This window comes from Poecilia formosa, unplaced genomic scaffold (assembly GCF_000485575.1).
Source record: "Poecilia formosa unplaced genomic scaffold, Poecilia_formosa-5.1.2 Scaffold419, whole genome shotgun sequence".
Taxonomy (NCBI): Eukaryota; Metazoa; Chordata; class Actinopteri; order Cyprinodontiformes; family Poeciliidae; genus Poecilia; species Poecilia formosa.
In genome coordinates, this window is record NW_006800358.1 from 247321 (window position 1) to 261845 (window position 14525).

At 39.0% G+C, this 14525-nt stretch overlaps 1 protein-coding gene across 17 annotated transcripts in view; it reads right to left on the minus strand.

Annotated features, from left to right (window-relative positions):
- The window catches only part of atp11b (ATPase phospholipid transporting 11B), an 83207-nt gene that overhangs the window by 32443 nt on the left and 36239 nt on the right, over positions 1-14525 (minus strand). For 6 of the 17 annotated variants that reach the window (XM_016663397.1, XM_016663395.1, XM_016663399.1 and 3 more), the window contains 10 exons: positions 14152-14254; positions 13910-14055; positions 13737-13796; positions 12463-12590; positions 11382-11520; positions 10943-10966; positions 9014-9079; positions 8622-8725; positions 6933-7098; positions 2144-2279 (listed from right to left, as the gene is read on the minus strand). In XM_016663397.1, coding sequence (XP_016518883.1) covers positions 2144-2279; positions 6933-7098; positions 8622-8725; positions 9014-9079; positions 10943-10966; positions 11382-11520; positions 12463-12590; positions 13737-13796; positions 13910-14055; positions 14152-14254 — 1072 coding nt within the window. Of the gene's footprint in view, positions 1-353; positions 427-553; positions 619-2143; positions 2280-5822; positions 5906-6932; positions 7099-8621; positions 8726-9013; positions 9080-10942; positions 10967-11381; positions 11521-12462; positions 12591-13736; positions 13797-13909; positions 14056-14151; positions 14255-14525 lie in introns of all 17 variants that reach the window. The other 11 variants (XM_016663404.1, XM_016663403.1, XM_016663402.1 and 8 more) reach the window with 6 other exon arrangements.

Here is a 14525-nt window from a genome sequence, read left to right on the forward strand (position 1 = left end):
AAAGAGTGGGCGAGTTGCTAGGCAACCAAAGAGTGGGCGAGTTAGTCGACTCCACCAACTACATTTAAAAGTCAGTTTCATATTTTAACTTATTAAAAGTCAATTCTACAGTTTGATTATGTCTGTAAAGTTTATCTGACTATTGGAAGGAGGGTCAGAGTCTGAGGCAGTTACCTGTGTGCTGTACAGTCAGATGTTGGGATGGTTTTCTTTCAATTGTTTTGGCTTACAATTGCTGATTTTTTTTTTTTTTCAGAAGGTTGTGGTAAATTTTGTTCAAGCTTTATATTTACCATAAAATGGTCACATAACTTTTCCTTTCCTTCTCTTTTCCTCATCTTTTCCCTCCTTACCTGAGCTGACCCTGCATCACCGTCCTGCTGCTGGTCGCGGGTCTAATGTCTCCTCCCTGACCTTCTGCTCTTTCTATTGCAACAATAAAAACTTACTTTCAATATATGGAAAGCAACAGTGAGCACAACTTCTGCACAGAAATTACAGATGGTTCTGGAGAGTAACTAGTTTCAGTTCAGCTAAGATTATCTCAACTTACGCCTTTTGTTTGGAAGAATACGGCGAAGCTTTCTGTCGTTTGGCTCTGGATGGTCTGAGGTTCATCTTTCAAGAGACGCCATGAAACACAAACTTAAATTATAAGGGCGCTACGTGGATTGGTCAGAAAACGTTACGGTCAGATTTATGGAAACTGGTGAAAATTGCAAGTCTGTGTAAAATTTGCCAGAAATTTGTTACAATCACAACTTCCTCTAAGTAGGGGCGGCCATTTATTGTATCGTTTATTATTTATCGTGATGCATTTCTTCGTAATAAGAATTCCGATTTATTCTTGTCACGATAAATTCCAATGAATGATGTTTAAAATCCCCCAAAACTTTCAGGATTGTTAGTTTTACCATTGTTTAATGAAAGTAACAATAAATTTGACAATATCACTAAATGTAGTGAAATAAATCACACTTCTTCTTTTTGTGTCCTAAAGAAGTGCGTCACATATGGCGTGTTTTTTAAAGTATTCATGTTTGTTGGGCTGTGATTGGTGAGTCATGTGTCACAGCCATACATTCACCAAAAAAAGAAATAAAGATGTTTTGTATAATCACGTTAATCGATATTACAGAGGCACCATAAAATATAGTGATAAAACCTTCAGTGTAGGGATAATAGAAATATCGTGATTTAAGATTATTTATCGTAATAAATCCCACCCATGTTCACCCCAACCTACGATAAACTACAAAAAATAAAAAATAAAAAAAACGACTTCAAAAATGAAAAAATAAAGGATTTCATGAGACACCAACAAATTAGAAGCAAACAGATGATCCAGTGAGTTTCACATGGCTGAATGAAAAGAACCAAGACAATGAAGCCGGCATGCCAACAGCATTCTCTCCTTGTCTGAAACCAAACTGATCAATAACAGCGATTGGTGATCTGAGACCAGGTTAGGGAAGCTCAGGTTCTACATGGAGGGTCTCTGTAGCTGCGTTTCCATGGAACTGGGCAATTTCACATTTTGAAAGTTAATTTGTTTAAAGAAATATGCTAAGAAGTTTTGCTTAAGGGATGATTTTTTTTGGCTGTATTAAAATTGTTTTATTTCACAAAACTGTAGTAGAAACACTTTGTCACATCACATCAACAACTGGATGTTACTACTGGTGGAAACGACAAAGGAGATGACAGGAAGTGACATTATGACGTGGTATGTTTTTTAATAACTTATTGCGTGAACAAACTTATTCACATGTGATTTTAATTGAGTTTCTTATTTAATAGAAGCACCAAAATTGTGAAAAACATTTTTTTTAGACATTAGCAGAATATTGATAAAGTTTTGTGCACATCTGTAATGGAAACGCAGCTACAGTCAATCAGGGAGGGATGAGTAAGTAGGACAGGAAACTGGACCATGAGACAAACCGTATTTCTACACAACAATTAAAATAAAACACCAATATGGGGGAATGAGCAGCGGTGCAGGTTTGAGGCAAACAGTGGGGCTGTGCAGGTCGCTGTGGCTGTGAGGAGGCGGACAGGGTTGGTTGGACGTCAGACCAGACAAGGCCAGTGACGGTAAAATGGGGACAATGGGAGAATGCAGCACAGATCAGGGTACTACCTAGGGGAGCATGAGTCTGGGCCGGGGCGGCAGAGGGAGGATAAGCAACTAGCAGGTGCCAATTGTCCTCCCCTGGGCTCCGCTGGGCTTTAACAGGGTCATATTCTGGGCAGACTGAACCCTCACCCTGCTCCATCTGAAGGACACAAGATGCTCACAGTCAGCCCTGCTGGCTTACCGTCAGTCAGACTGCAGGCAGGCCAGCGACGTAAGCAAAAACACATCCATGTTCGTCATTTAGTCCTTTACAATCTGTCCTTACTGAAACACTTTCACCAAGCAGAGGACAGCAGGCGTACTTTGAGTCTGCGTTAAAACGTCTTGGACCAGCTGATGCCTTAAATACGACAGAGTGTTTGGGCCAGGAAGAAACAGTTACTACGAGAATAAAGTTGTGATATCATGAAACCTCAAGACACAAAAACGCTGTCAAAATGAGGACTGTTGAGTGAGTTATGCTTTGGTTTTACAGATAAGTAAATGGTTCATATGTTCAGCATCAGATTATCAATCTGTAGCCGACCACAGATTGATAATCTGACGCTGATGTGTTAACTAAAGCCCTTTATTCTCATAATACTGATGACTATTATGACTTTATTCTCGTAATTCCAGTTTTTAATGTTTTCCTGGTGAGCCTGGCTCCAACACTCGATCGTAACCTTGAAACTGATGGTTGTTGTTTTGGGATTCAATAAAAGACTAAATAACAGAACAGTGGATACAAATTCAGCAACTCATTAAGCAACTAGCAAATTACTGGATAAGCTGTTAATCAGTGAGTCAGACTGGGCTGCGGTTTGGGAGTTTAACTGATTAGGGGAAGAAGTTTCGGTCGTGAAGATCTGACCTCTGCCAACACAGCAGCTGGATGCGAAGCAACCCGTTACTCCACAAAGGAAGGCCGTTTGTTCACTTACTGGTTTCTGTCAACCAGCCTTCCTACTTGATCCTGACAGATCAATAGCTACCGCTGCTCTAGAAAACGGCTTAAAGATTTTGACAAGTAACTGAAAGACTTTTGCTTCCCACAACAGAAAGAACGAAAAACAAAACAGAAAACTGAGCAGACTGGCTGTGGGTTGAAAGAAGCTAAAAAACTAAGCAACCAAGGAGCTTAAGGCAATTAAAAGATTTCTCATGGGAAAAGGGATAAAGGAAAATCTATTAGTATCTGAACGAATTAACCTGAACAGAGCCGTCTGGGTCATGCTGTCACTTATCTTAAAGAATAAAACTATGAAAACAACAGAAGTAAAAAAACAACTAATTATGATGTCTGCAGACAAAATAGCCCTTCAAAATATAGCAGAAGTAAAATGATCAGGCTCATTTTAATTTATCATTCAATTAATTAATTAATTGGTTGTTGTGAAGCTGCTAAGTTGGCAGCAATGCAGACAAAACAAAAGGAGAATCTGCTGATGTTCAGACTTTAGCAGAGATAAATATCGGTTTCATATCCGTCGCTGATCACCTAAGATGAACGGTAAGCCGGCCGATTGATCGGTGCACCCGTACAGATAACGAGACTGAATCATCGAGCAGAGGAGTAAGTCTGGAAATATTTTCCATTAAAATTTAAAGACATGGTTTGAACTTGTCTGAAATATCCAAATTAAACAAACCAACATCTCCAACTACAAAAACCCCCAAAATATTTTCTTCAACAAAACCTAATGCTACTCTGAGCATTTCCTTTAGAGATTGCAACACGTTGCGAAAAAGTCTGCCATTGCTGAGGAGATTCCCACAATGACAGCAATGTGTCATGCTCCTAACAGTGTCATGCTGCTCTTTAACCCAAACAAAGTTGCTCATGCAGCTTTAGTGAGCAATCAGTCCAGAGGTGCGGATCTGTCCAAACCATGCAGGAGGACGAGTCCGAGAAGAAGAGGCCGTCTCAAAACGTGGAATCAGTCCGACGGGTAAAAAACAAGGCTGGGATGCACCAAGACATAAAAACTACCAGGTGTCCTGCTTATAAAACTACGGCATGCCAGGTGAGCGGTCAGACCTGACCACATCCAAACGCACAGCAGCAGAGTTATAGAGACTGCAGGACCTCACAGCACGAGGGCCACGGTTGGGCAGGAGCAGGAGAAAAACAGGAATCAGCGTACAGAGACCAGCTGCGTTTCCACTGACCATGTAGCTGCGCAAACTGTAATTATGAAAATAAATCTGCTTCATGGAAACACGGGAATTTAGAAAAAACTTTGAGAAAGTTTTGGTCCTCAGAAGGGGAGATTTTTTAAATATATCTGTATCAAAATTGGTTTATTTCACACTTTTTTCACATCTCATGAGTCACATGATCAACAGCCAGATGTTACTACTGCCAGAAAAGACAAAGAGGAGGGTCACAGTGCCGCATCCTTTTCACGTGATTTTAATTTAGTTTCTTATTTAATAGATACACTGCAATTGTGAACCGTTTTTTCAATACTAGCGGAATACCAATGAAGTTTTGTGCACATTTGAATGGAAACATAGTTAATAATTATGTTTCCATTGGAGTAAAATCAATAAACCTGTTTAAAAAAAACACGGTAACTTCGAAAAAACTTCTATAAAAACGTTTTGCGTTAGAATAAGGTGATTTACCGGCTTTATCAATATTTGTGTATTTTTCACATCATGTGTCGTGATCAACAGCCGGATGTTACTACTGGTGGAAAAGACAAAGAAGATGACAGGAAGTGGTTGGGGGATGATGGTGCGGAATGATCTTTTAATGACTTTTCGCATGAACAAACTCATTCACGTGTGATTTTAATTTAGTTTTTTATTTTATGGAAACAACGCAGTTTGTGAAATTGTGTTTCTTCAACATTAGAGTCACTGATGCTGACAATTTTGAGCACATTAGTGTTGGAAACGTAGCTGGCATCTGGTCCATTGACCTTAAAAATGCAGATTGGAATTACAACTTTTTGCTTAATGGAAATGCAGAAATTTCAATAAATGGCTTCTGTGCAGGGATGAGGTGGTTTTTTGGCTGTTTTTCTGTATAAATTGAGATTTTTCAACATTAGTGGAACATCAACACTTGCTAACAGCTAGTCGGGGTTTTCATGACAACATAAACTGACTTATTCACTCATTCACACATGCATTTGCTCATGCAGTGGGTGGGTTGTGTCATGACATGCTGTGAAGAGGCAGAAACAAACGTCTCAGCATTTTCCAATGATGCAAACCATGCAGAATCCAAGTCTCTCATTCTGCTGTAGCACCTGAAACTGGCAGAAGTTTCCCCGACCCGAGTGACAGAGAATGCTGGTTGGCTTGTTTGGATCATGCCGTCACAGACACAACAACGCTAGAGAAAACGCTGGAGACCGACGGATGCTGACAATTATGAATGAACATGTAGAGGAGTACGCGTTCTGCAAAGCAATGTTTCTGTCTGAATTTCATGACGGTCTTACAGTCTAAAGAAAACCAATTTCTAAAATACTGGAAAGTAGTTTAGCAAAACAAAAAAAACCTAAAAGAAATAGACGTATCTGACTAAAGATGCAGCTAAACGTTTAAATAACATCTTTAATATTGATAGAAATATTGCATTTGCATGAAGCGCTCCTGCAGTTAGTTTTTTTTGTTGTTTTTTTTCACGAATGGATTCATTGAAGATGGATGAAGTCCACGGCTTAACGGATCTCAAATCTTCTACCTAATTTTGCCCAGCTGGCCCTTGGCTCTGGACAAAGGCTGCAGCGCGAAGTCGTCACCTATGACCACTCGGTTGGAATACATCTACACCGGGAGAGCAAACACAGGGGCAAGATGAAGAACACACAGACAGAGAGGTTAGAAATCCAGCTCTCTCACACACACACACACACACACACACACACACACACACACACACAACAGGACGGAGACTGAAGCAGCAGACGCTACAGACGGCACACAGGACCGGAGAAGTTGGCTCATTTTCTGTTCTGAGAAACAAGCCGAGACGATAAATTATGTCCAGATGGACGAATCGATACGGAAAGAGAGCAGAGGTGACGCTGTGCGCTTCTCAGTCTGTGATCAGACGCCAGTCATGCAGAGCAAACAAAAGCATGATAATATTCCTGTTTGGAAGCAGAACAAACAAAGGCTAAAAACAGACTAACACAGATCACTTTACAGGCCGTCTACATTTTGGATTTCTTCTAAATAAACTTCATTTTTAAGACTTATCGTATAATTGTTGCCAATTTTTGGCTCTATGTAGGAATATATGTATTTCTGCATAGGTGGGCATTTATCGCAATGTTTATCACTTATTGTGAAAAGGTTCTTAGAAGAATTTGATTTATTGTTTTGAAAAATGTCTTTAAAAGGCTCAAAAATGGCAGCCATCTTGAAAAATGGCAGCCATCTTGAACTGGCTGATGGGAAACATGAAAAGCATAACAAGCTTTTATGCCCGTTTCCACATCTGAAAGATTTCATAGAGAGATTATAGCACAGAAACAAGCTGCACTAATATATCGATATATGTTAACAGAAGACATTTTAAAGAAAACAAAGCGTCTTTTTTCATTTAAATTCAGATACATTTAGAACTGAATTCGTTCAAACCTTTTAGAAAACATCCTGTAAAACTTTTTCATTTGTAATCAGCAGCAAAATAAAAATGGTGCAGCTGGTTTACATGTACAAACAAAATGCATAAATCATTTAGTAACATTTAGGAAAAATAAAAGAATTTAAGAAAGTAAAACATTGTGCTTGACAACAGCAAAGCGAACTGGTTTCCTGCACGAAGCATCTGGCTGCTGGTAGTTACCTGGCTCTTCTGTGTGCTGGTGGGACACAGGTGTCTGTAGAGGACCTTCTTCATCACTTCAGGAAACAGGCAGGTGATGACGATGATGACGATGGCGAACCAGGCCGAGCCGCAGGACAGCAGCTGGACGAAGACGAAGTACATGTCCTGGGTGTGCAAGAACGGCCTGCAGGGGTTCAAACGACACAGATGTTAAACTGGAGTCACTTTTATGTGTTTAGCAGTAAAACTTCATTCAGTCCATCCAGGAAGTGGGGATACCAACTATTTATGCAAATTCACTCATGATTTGCAGATTCTGTGCAAACTTAAAGTCACCGGTCATTGCAACCTTTCTACAAATCTGACCTATCACCTCAATGCATTTCCTTATTTTCTGACCAATCACTGAAACTGGACTGAGTTTCGACCAATCCCATTTGATCCCTTCTAACATAACTTCCTGTTTCAGGACTAAAGACCAAACCTGCAAGACGTGACACCAAAATGATCCTTCATAAAAAGGTTTTGTTGAGACTGCAGACTTTCATCACTCAGTTTTTGGTAGAAAAAGAGAAAAGAAAAACCATAAATCAGGCAAATGGAAATTACTGAGCTTGCTTTAATTTATGATGTGATTATTTTATTTATTGCTTACTGTAACAATAATTATATGCTTGTACGATAATTTGAACAGTTTTATGTTTGGGCGTCGTCTCAGTTCAATATTCAAATTATTCCACATTTTGATTCCACTTACTGACCTGCAGCAGTTTAGTCTGGCATTTCTGAATTTGCATATTTTAAACTCTGATCCCCCCTTTACTTAATTTCACTCAAACTATTTCTGAATGTTAATTCTTTTTGTTTTTGAAAAGACTTAATTTTGACTGTTGGTTTTTTTATTTTTGGCCACAGTAATTATAAAAAAGCAGCATAACGTCCTGGAGGGGCTGACTGATTGCAGATCGGCAGATGGACTCGGAAGGATTTGCCCTTTTCACGGTAATTTCAGGTCCAACATCAGTTCGAGTCGTGCACTTAGGTAATGTTATTATGTCCTTAACGACAAATACAGATTCTATCAATAATGGCCCAATATGGTCACAATGGCTCCCAGACGTCCGATTGGTCCAGACCAGTTTAAACTGGTTTTATTGGTTCAACCATGTGGCAGATAATTAACCAGGACTAAATCTGAGCTTCCCAGACACTGGTGGGAAAATAAACAAAACGTTTTCTTTACTACGGCACAAAGAAAGATAAAATTTACTGTTAAAAAGTCGGTCAGAGGAAAAATGATGCCAAATAATTTTTAATTACTTTATAAAAGTCATTAAATTCCCTCCCAGTTGAAAACAAAGAAGAAGAAAAAAAAGATCTGGACTAAATGGCCGAGTCTGTAAAACCAATTAGATTTCATTTGGTTGTATTTGTGAATTATGTAATTCTGCTCTGTTTTTTGTTTTATGTGATGTTTTTGTTGAGGTGCTAAACCCCAAAAACAGACTTTCCTCTTCCATTCTGAACTTTGACCTTGAATGGCTGTGGCTTTAATAAATGTGACAGAAATAAAAAATAATTTGAAGGAATATTAAAACACTTGTCTGAGATTATTTTCCTGAGCTGATCAGACCAACTCCACTTTTTAAAATCAAAAGATTTCAAAACTTAACAATAAATATGAGCCATTTTTAAGAACATTCTCACCAGATGATGCCTCCGTAGAAGAGAGAGAAGATGAAATAGAAAGCGATTGACCCCCACGTCACAAAATGGTTCATCCAGGTCCAGAACTGGGTCTCCAACGCGAGCTGGGAAATAAAAGTCACGTTAAGAGATTGATGCAGGAGCGTTGGGGGCAATCTGCTTCTGTGCTGCGAAAGAGGCCTTGCTCCCCAACAACCCATTACAAATTATCTGCTGGAGTTAATGGCCGCTGACATCATCCTCCTCTCCACATGCTTTATCTCAAATAACCCGTCTGACTCCACACGTTACTAAGCTAAGAGACGGCAACAATAATTCAGACCAAAGTAAACAAACTGCAGGTGTAAAAACTACTGGTTATTAATTCACACTGTTGACTGCTTTGCGTTTACCTTCAGCGTGACGGTGATGACCATGACAGTAAAGACGAGCGTCCCAAATGTCCAGTTCCCAAACATCTGCAAGAAGCGATAGGTTGCAATATGAGCAGTCGGCTTCAGTTTGTCTCCAGCTGAATAAACTTCGTGATCAGAAAGAAACAGAAGCTCAGCTCACATGCACGTCTCTGTTAGTGTTGGAATATCTTCTGTTTACTCGGATCACAGACGGTAAAAATCTCAGGTGCAGTTAATTTAACTTAAAGTACTATTTTAGAAAAATTAAAATAAAAACGTGTGGTGTGGTGACAGGGAGGAAAATGTGAGCGGATCCACTGCTTAGATTTGGAGATTTAGAAGAAACATAAATCTTCTCAAAAGCTTAAAAGGTTTCAGTCCAAAGTTCAGTTTATGCTTTTTGTGCCATAAATTTCAGCTTAAGCAGCCAAAGACAGTTAATGTTCTGCAAAAGGTTTTTCTCAGTTACAAAAATTATTTTTAGGAGAGCACAGATTAATCAGAATCGGCCGATATTTACACGAGAAATCAATCCAATTCACTGATCTTATCTTCCTCCTCAAAGTCTGAAAATCAGCCGCTGTCTGATAATCATAGTTTCTGTTTTAGTGACTGTCAGACCACAAAAAAAAAAAACAAAAAAAAAATCATCGTTGGCTGAAATTGGAATCGGCAGATCAGACTTTTTAAAAACTCCTGATTGGCCAGCAAACTGCAATCGGTGCACTCCGATCGTTTTTTATGAGGTTAAAGTTATGGCTTATTTTTATTTAAAGTGCACTGATCAAAAATCAGTTTTAAGAAATTATGCATGCACTTAACTTGTGTTGCTTGTAATTAACATGTTAAACTATCCATACTCCTTGAATTGTTTGTCAAACTACAAACAAACTACATGGTATTTTATAGGGACTTTATGTGTAAAACCAAAACAAAGTACCGTATTAATGTCAAGCTTAAAGGCCTTGGTGTGTCACTTAATCTCAGTAAAAATGACGAAGGTGACCTATTATGCTTCCTTGAACATGTTAGGAAAAGTTTACGGCCTTCAAAACATGTCATTACATCGTTTTGCAGACAATCATTCTTCAATAATTAAATTTTAGTCGTTTTAGGGCGTCTTGTTAAGCTGCTGCTAGCCACGCCCCCCAACTCAATGTTTACACTCGCATGAAAATGGCTGCAACAGATGCACAATTATGCAACCATACATCTTAGACAAGCAGAAGTAGGGCCTCCTACACAACCAACAAGAATGAAGCAAGGGGTTTCTGGATGGTAAGTAACAACAAAACGCTCGTCTTTCCCAGCAGCCATTGTACAGAGCATACGGTGGTAATACCGGCTGATCAAACTGCTCGGGTTGCTAGGTAACGGGCTAGGCTCCACTCGGGTTGCTAGGCAATGGGCTAGGCTCCACTCGGGTTGCTAGGTAACGGGCTAGGTTCCGCTCGGGTTGCTAGGTAACGGGCTAGGTTCCGCTTGGGTTGCTAGGCAACGGTGCAGTTACCTAGCTTCCAGACACCAAAAAACAATTAATTATTCTGAAGAAAAAAGAAAAACTTTTTTTAAGTGCTTGGGTTAATATCCAAATGGAAATATAGAAATAGGTAAAAAATGAGTTTTGCATAATAGGTCTCCTTTACAATATTTGCAGATGTAAAATCTTAAATTTTTTTCCACTTCAGAAACATGCGCTACTTTGTGTTGGTCGATCACAAAAATTTGAAGTCAATAAATTGAAGCTTGCAAATGTAATGTAGCAGAATTTGCAGAAATTGAGTACTTTAGCACAGAAATGCAACTGAATCCATATTGAAGAGAATTATTGACAACATTTAAAGAGTAAACGGGATGATGATGAATCCTCGAGTCCTCCTATTAACCTCCCAAGGACATGCATTCAACTGTAGAGCAGACTCTTACCAGCTGCCTGTTAGCTCGCAACATCTGAAGACATGCACAGCAAGAAGGCAGAAGGAAAAAAGCGTAATCAACAAAAGATGGAAGGAGAGACAACCAACAGGGAATAATCAAAGTGAGGGCATTCAGAAACAGCAAACTACCAACTGAAAGAAAGATGGAGAGAAATGACGCGGGGAAAAAAAGAGAGAATGAACAAACTGTCGAATAAAAAAGGGAAGAAATAGAGAGATAGAAAACGGCAACATCAAGTCAACAGTTATGAAATAGCAGCAGGTTATTTCTACATCCAATAACAACAATATTAATAATAATAACAGCAGCAGTGAAAGCACACAAACACAAATATCTGAGCTGAATTTAATCACCAAGGATTTATGGCTTGAACTACTGTTTTCCAGCTTATAGAAGCAGCTGTGGAGCGCGTTGCTGGCAGACAGACCTGTCCGTTGCTCATGAGTGAGGTGTCCTCCCCCATCAGCAGGTAGGAGCCGAAGAAAAACACAAAGGCGTGAGTGAAGCCCAACATCGTCCAGTACAGGAACGTCCGGAACGACAGCAGAGAGTTCTTGCTGATGTCTCTGTGGGAGACGCACAAATACCAAGTTTATTCCCCATCGAGCTTCATGTGCACTGCAAAACAGAAACTCTCACCAAGTATTTTTGTAGTTTCTAGTGAAAATATCTTGGTACAGTAAACTAACTTACAAGTAACTTTCTAGCAAGATACAGGAGTTTGTTTTAATTCAATAATTCCTTAATTTTGGTGTAAAAATACTGGCTCCACTGGCAGATTATTTCACTTATGACATGAAATTTTCCCAATGTTATAAGTGAAACTTTTTGATCAATATTAAAGAATCATTGACTCAAAACAAACTCCTAAATCTTGATGCAAATTTACTTGTAAGTTAGTTTTGTTTTATTTTCAGCGTACTAAGATATTTCCACTAGAAACTGAATTGGGTTGGTGCTCCTTAACAGCAAAAACACAAAATCTTACCCAGTCCGGTCCAGTTTCTAGTGCAAATATCTTAGTACACTTAGGAGAAATTTAACTTACAAGTAACTGTTCAGAAAGATGAAGCAGCTAGTTTTAGGTCAATAATAATTTAATATTCGTACTGGTTCCACTGGCAGTACGAGTACCTAGCGCCGTTACCTAGCAACCACAGTCAAGCCCAGCCCGTCTCCTAGCAACCGAGTTCTAGTTCCGCTGGCACACTGTTTCACTTGACAAAACATTTTTCCTGATATAAGTGAAACTTTTTCATCAATATGAAGAAACTGACTTAAAACAAACTATTATGTCTTGCTGAAAAGTTACTATCGAGTTAGTTTTGTCTTATTTCAAGTGTACTAAGATATTTGCACTAGAAACTAGACCAAAAATACTTTGTAACATTTCTGTTTTTGCAGTGCATCTCCCATTTGACTTTGTTTAAATGACATTTTGGAGTTTATTGTTTTTAAAACAGTTGCTGGTGAGTAATAGTCGGTGTTGCGTAGACACAGGGCCTCACCTGTAGAGGCTGGGTTTAGCCTGCAGGATGTCGGGGTGGACCAGCTGCTCAAACAGACTGTACACCAGGATGGGCAGCGAGGTGAAGCAGATGTTGTACAGCGTCAGGTAAACGCTGTCATACAGGGTCTGGAGGGGACAGGGATCATTTCAACAGCAGATTATTAGACAAACAGGGCGACAACTGCACACACACACTGTTTGGGTAAATGGGAAAAGAACTGAAGCTAATAAAAACAAACATTTATAAAGGTGTATGCATCTCCTAAAGAAAGGTGGCACATTATAATGTGATCATTGGATCTGGTGGACTCGGTTCGATTTCACTCTGCAGTCAAACAAAATAAACTTGCAAAACCTGTTCCTCCCCTCGCCTGTGGGGGCGCTGCACAAAAAACACTGAAAGAAAAGATACGGAATCCTCTGAAGAAGACACTGAGCGCAACATCCTTCTTCACAAAATACAACAAAACTTTAGTGACAGAGCTCAGCGATTGTAGGATTTCTTCCACTAACGTTAGACTCACATGTTTGTTTTGGTTGAATTTACCCAGAATGCATCAGAATTGGTGTTCACATATGTAGGTCTGTCACAATAATTTTGCTGGATGAAAAACTGTCCCAGAAATTTTCACGATAAACAAAAATATTGTCATTTTGAGACCATTTTCAACTAATCAATAAATAATAATGGCTGATTAATAAAATGTATCCAAGTATACCCACTCAAAAATTAAAAAAAACTTTAATTTCTAAATAATATTTGAAGTGGAAATTATTTTAAATATCCAAAATAATAATAAATAAAATGGATTATGAACTCTCTGTAGCAAAAACAGCATTTAAAAAAATAATGATCATTCTGCTTCGACCAGGAAAACAGGCAAAAGTGGCAGGTAACGCAAACCAACTACTTTAAAATGGTGGCTTTCAAAAATAAATGGGAGCATCGCTTTACTAAAAAAAATATCGAGCTCATTTTAATTAATCATGGGATTAATTGATTTATTGTGACACGTATGAATTCGAACCGCGTCACATTTCACTTCAACCGAACCGAGGTTTGTAGGCGGACCAGAGTTTGTTTCTTTTTTGGTTTGCATCAAAGTTCGACTCAGGCTTCCTCAAACAAACTGGACTTTTAGACAAAACAACTAAAGTTTGATTAAAGCAAACTTAACAGGGCTGGTGTGAATGGAGCCTTACGCACTTTAAAAATCAGGAAAAATAAACGATGTCAAAGGGAACATAGTTAGAAACAGAACTAAGACTTACTTGTTGTGAAAACAAGCAGAAGAACTGGTATAAAAACTGTGGCGTAATAAAACACACATTCTAGAAAAAACAGAGTGAAAAAACATTCAGTCATACTAGAGAGAGAACAGATTATTATGCATTTTTTAAATTCAAAGCCACTAAAATGAAAGCACAGTGTTGGTAAATCCTACCTTGTAGAAAAAGTACTGTACAAGAGTAGCTATTCGAATGTAGTAGAAGTGACCGTGGACCAGCAGGAGTTTGGCCAGGAACTTAAACCTGGCGATTGCATAGTCACTGTTTCTCACGGCCTGACGACCCTCCTTTCCCATGATGCCTGGGGGTTCGGGCAGGAACAGCTCAGACATGTACAGCACAGCTCCAGGTCGGGTTTCTGGGTTACGTGTGTGTGTGTGTGTGTGTGTGTGTTTACCTATGCCTACGTGGGCTTCCTGTATCATACTGACATCATTGGCTCCGTCCCCAACAGCTAATGTTATCGGCTTTTCTGGAGAAGTCTTTAGCAGACGAACAACCTGAAAAATAAAAAATAAAAAAATTAGCCTAACCCTTATATTTTGAATTCAAAGTTCAAATAAATAGAAGCTGTAAGACAAGATGGCCGCCCTGACATCACTCTGAACTATGGCAACCCAAGGGATCAACTGGTGAAAAGAAAGTCCTTATTTAATAAAAATTTAATTCTATTAAAATCAATTTATCATCCAGTCGTATTTTCTACATTAGTTAAACTTTACATAAAACTAGGTTAACACAGCAGCTCTTGTTTTGCAGTGTTGCTGTTTG